This window comes from Cololabis saira, chromosome 17, assembly GCF_033807715.1.
Source record: "Cololabis saira isolate AMF1-May2022 chromosome 17, fColSai1.1, whole genome shotgun sequence".
NCBI classification, from domain to species: domain Eukaryota; kingdom Metazoa; phylum Chordata; class Actinopteri; order Beloniformes; family Belonidae; genus Cololabis; species Cololabis saira.
The window spans coordinates 13,405,580-13,410,250 of record NC_084603.1 but is presented as its reverse complement, the minus strand read 5'-3'; the positions used below and the strand labels follow the sequence as shown (position 1 = coordinate 13,410,250).

At 39.3% G+C, this 4,671-nt stretch overlaps 1 protein-coding gene across 1 annotated transcript in view; it reads left to right on the top strand.

Moving 5' to 3' along the window:
- Window positions 1–4,671, top strand: part of epcam (epithelial cell adhesion molecule) — a 5,344-nt gene extending 673 nt beyond the window's left edge. The window contains exons 2-9 of the mRNA XM_061745591.1: window positions 861–968; window positions 1,486–1,744; window positions 2,322–2,387; window positions 2,956–3,019; window positions 3,098–3,196; window positions 3,276–3,473; window positions 4,265–4,309; window positions 4,399–4,671. Coding sequence (XP_061601575.1) covers window positions 861–968; window positions 1,486–1,744; window positions 2,322–2,387; window positions 2,956–3,019; window positions 3,098–3,196; window positions 3,276–3,473; window positions 4,265–4,309; window positions 4,399–4,422 — 863 coding nt within the window. The 3' untranslated portion in view covers window positions 4,423–4,671. The remainder of the gene's footprint in view (window positions 1–860; window positions 969–1,485; window positions 1,745–2,321; window positions 2,388–2,955; window positions 3,020–3,097; window positions 3,197–3,275; window positions 3,474–4,264; window positions 4,310–4,398) is intronic.

Below are 4,671 nucleotides of genomic sequence, written 5' to 3'. Positions count from 1 at the left end.
CATTTTATTTATTTGCAACATCTGTCTACCTCACACACATCCTACCTGCTTTTTTTGCACCGTTTTTCTTTCTTTCTCGTACTGCACTACTTTTTTATTTTTTCATTCCAATGTATACCGTTTATATTTTGTAATTATATATGTAGGGCCGGAGCACTGACAGTGCGAAGGCCCTATCGTATCTGTAGGAATTATTTTTTTTACTCCTGACGAAATGAGGGCCTTTTTGCCCCCCTAAACGTGCCCCAAAAGTCACCAGGCCTGGCAAAATGTTTGATATTTAATGTTTTGCATTAATGGGCGTGGCAGAATGGCTCAACAGCGCCCCCTTGAAAATGTATACAATCGAGCCCGTCGCCCCAGATTTACATAGAAGAACTAAATTCGCTACACATGTACAACAACACGCACCAAAAAGTCTCTTGGACCAAAACCCTGACACCAACAGGAAGTCGGCCATCTTGAATCAAATGGCCGATTGTTCGCCATTGTCACACATCATATTTGAACCAACTTGTCCTAGGGACTTTATCACACCTTCTGATTGGTCGATATGTGATAGTTCCTATTTTCTGCCATAACCTTTGAATGGTTTCACATAAAGAGGTGTGGGTGGTGTCATCGGACTTGGTTTTGAGTCCTTCACCTTTATTGGTGTAAATTGCACGCGCGCAGGCCCGTTCATCGCTGCTTTTATTTTAATTTCTACTTTTTTTTTTACCCTTTCCCTGCATGTGTGTGTTGAGTGTACTGCTGCTGCACAAAGTGAATTTCCCCATTGAGGGAGAAATAAAGGATTATCTTATTTAAAAGAGGCTGTAAGATCAGCTTTCACTGATTGTGTTCTTTTTTCTTTGTAGGTGGATGTAAAACGATGAAGTGGGCCACCTGCGAGGGAGCGCCGCCGTCGTGCAACTGTCACGTCATGGTCGGCGATGGCCAGAAACAAACTCTGGACTGCGAGAAATGTGAGTAAAACATATTTTCTGACCTTGGTGGCTCTGTAGAGGTCGTATCCAGGTCTGGTGTTCTGTCCATCCATAATACCCGTCCAGATCCGCTACTTTGTGGTTCTGCGCACAGTCGATTATTTGACAGTTGATTATATTATCCTTCAAAATAAACTACCCATGACATGAATTGCATTACACTTTGTGAACATACGATAAAGAGAAAAAACAAACAATTCTATCGCTTTATTTGATTTTCATTCAGTCATTGGCCTTTATTTAACCAGGCACGTCATTAAGAACACATTCTTATTTACAATAACGGCCTGGCAAGCGACAAGGACCACTTGAGGGGGAAAAGGAAGTGGTTTAGGGAGTAAAACACAGTAAAATTGTAGCTCTACAAAAGTAGAAAACCATTAGGTAGCATTTTTTGATAGGGTAGCAAAAATAGATAGACAGACGCAATCGGTTTATGCTGCGGTAGCTTTTTTTCGACGAAGCAGCAGGCATTAACCATTCCCCTCATCCTCAGTGGTGCCCAAGTGCTTCCTGATGAAGGCGGAGATGTACCGGGCCAGGAAGGGCCTGAGCACCCGTACCGGGGGCAAGCCGGTGGAGTCGGCCTTCGTGGACAACGACGGCATCTACGACCCCGAGTGCGAGAACGACGGCAAGTTCAAGGCCAAGCAGTGCAACAACACGGAGCAGTGCTGGTGCGTGAACAGCGCCGGCGTGCGCCGCACCGACAAGGGAGACAAGGAGCTCAAGTGTGAGAAGCTGGTGGAGACTTAGTGAGTATGCTCGCCTAGCGCCGCCGCTTTTATCCCCCTGGGGATAGTTTACATGGAAATAGTAATTCCGAATTGAGGTTTACATGGAAAACGCGTTTGATTGGCTTTATCCCAATTCCGCTGAAGGTCTGGGGGTTGGGAGGGTTTTGATTGGATAGGGGGGCGGACCGGAAGTTACGTTACAACTTTGAAAAACTCACAATTTTAATGTTTCCTGACATCTGTTCTTTTAATTATTTCCAGGTCATCCAGGCTATTTATTAAATAAATGGTCTCTGCTCTTGACCACCGTTTACTGCGTGCTGCCATCTGTTTGGAGCGTCATGGCGACAGGCGCAGAAAGGCGCAGAAAAGACTTAACTTAATTTAAAGCGGAATTAGTGTTTACATGATCGCGGAATTCTATTCGGATTTAAAATCGGAATAAACTATCCACTTATTTCGGAATGGCCATTTTCATTCGGAATTAGGTGTTTGCATGTTAATTTTTACTCATTTTAAATAGGATCTCATTTTAATTCTGAATTAAACTCCCCATGTAAACGCACTGACTGACCTTTACGATTTCCCCCCACAGCTGGGTCCGTCTCCAGCTGACGCACAAAGAAATGAAGGCCAAGGTGGATGAAACCAAACTAAAGGGGTAAGTTGGGTTTTATTTCGCTGTGAAGAGCTCGGATACTTTTGGTATTTTATGCCCAAAAGAGGAATGTTTTATTGGACACAAGCATAACTAGTGCCATGTTTTTGCCTTTTTAAATATGTTTAAGGGTATGAAAACATTAAAGTTTTCAGTTATAACTGCATAAATTGTCTATTTCTTTGCTTTATATACCGTCTTGAGGTCACATTTGCATAAAATGCTAAAAACCAAATTCTCATAAATGGGAGGTGATTGGTCCTTACAGCATCATTAGCTGCCAATACTTGCTGTTGAATCTCAATATAATACTAGTATTGATATGTTGCATAACTACAGTAATATAATTCATGCAACAGCTGGAAAAAACTTTTAATAAAACAAACCCAAATCGATATCGGAATCAAAGCGTGATAATTGATTCTGAATCTTAAGAATCGGAATCAATTCTTGACATTTGAATCGATCCTCAGCCCTAGTAGCAAACAGTAAATAGACAAATTTGGCTCTTAACATATATACAATAAAAAGTGATGTTGCACCTGAACTAACTGTGTCCTCTCTTCCGCAGCGCCATCAGCGCGGCCATCAAGCAGCGCTACTCCATGGACGAGAGCTTCGTCAAGGAGATCAAGGTAGGTTCAACCCAACGGAGGTGTTTAATGTTGTTTTCACCTTAACTTTATTTAACCATTAAATGTTTTCTCCCCCAGTACGACCCTGAAGCCCGGCTGATCGTTGTGGATGTGAACAAGGAGAAAGGAGAGCGCATGACGGACCTGAGCCGCATGGCCTATTACATGGAGAAAGACGTAGGTTCCCCCTTTTTTCCTCTCTAATATCGCTGTTCCAAAGTTCCTCAGCTCATGTTTCTCCTCCTCTTCCTTCCAGGTGAAGGTGCTGCCCCTCTTCACCTCCCAGGAGACGTTCAGCCCCCAGGTGGACGGCCAGAAGCTGGAGATGGAGAACATCCTGGTGTACTATGTGGACGAGGAGAACCCCACCTTCACCATGAAGAACCTGCCGGCGGGCATCATCGCCACCATCGTGGTGGTGGTGGTCGTCGTGGTGGCCGGACTCCTGGCCCTGGTGAGAGACTGCTTTTGCGCCTTTTTTTTTTTTTTTTAATCTTGGTTTTTATTTTATATATTTTTTTTAAATTTTTTTTCTTAGTTTTTGTTTTACGTTTTTATTTTTTATTGTATCTTGGTTTTTTTTTATACATTTTTTTTTTTTTTTTTCTTAGTTTTTCTTTTACGTTTTTATTTTTTATTTTTTTATCTTGGTTTTTATTTTATATATTTTTTATCTTATAGTTTTTTCTCTTTTTTTCTTAGTTTTTGTTTTATAGATTTTAGTTTTTATATTTTTTTATCTTATTTTATAGATTTTTCTTTTTTTTCTTAGTTTTTATTTTATAGATCAAGTTCTTATATTTTTTTCTTATTTTATAGATTTTTCTTTTATCTTTTTTCTTTTTTGTTTTATAGATTTTAGTTTTTATTTTATATTTTCTTTTTGTTTTAATTTTTATCTTAGTTTTTATTTTATAGTATTTTATTTTTTTTATTTTATATATACATTTTATTTTAGTTATAATTTTTTTATCTTTAATCTTTATTTTTTTTATGTATTTTTTCTTAATTTTATCTATTTTTTAATTCTTTATATTATCTTTATATGGGTCTTTGTTTTTTGGTATTTGTTTTGTATATTTATATTATCTTTATATGGGTCTTTGTTTTTTGGTATTTGTTTTGTATATGACAGTGCTGAGTAAGTGAGATGGAAATGTCAGAACCTCCCAAAGGGATTTACAAAGTCGTCTGAATCTGTTTTGACCACATCCCTGTAGACTAAGTAATTTCTCTCTTGTGCAGGTGTTTTTGAGGAAGCGGCTCTCCAAGCGGTACAGCAAGGCCCAGGTAAGCTCTTCTTCTACCACCTTTTAAGCCTAACCAGCCTTTCTGCACAAAAAATGCTTAACAACTTTTATTTCCTTTCTAAAATCCAGCAAAGGGAGATGGAGCCCATGTGAGGCGGCAGGAGTCTTTTGGTTGGACTTCCTTCGTTGCACCGGGAGTGGATCCTTTTGTACCTTTACTGCTGAATTGAGACGTCTAGGATGGATTTGTTTTTTTAGTTACTGGTTGGCACTAATATGGGTTCCAACTTATTTATGTTAAATCTGAAATGCATCATCCAGTCTACTGTACATGCCATACTGCTTTTAAATGTGCCTTTTTAATGTAAGAACCTGTTTGGATTAAACTACTATTGTACAGAT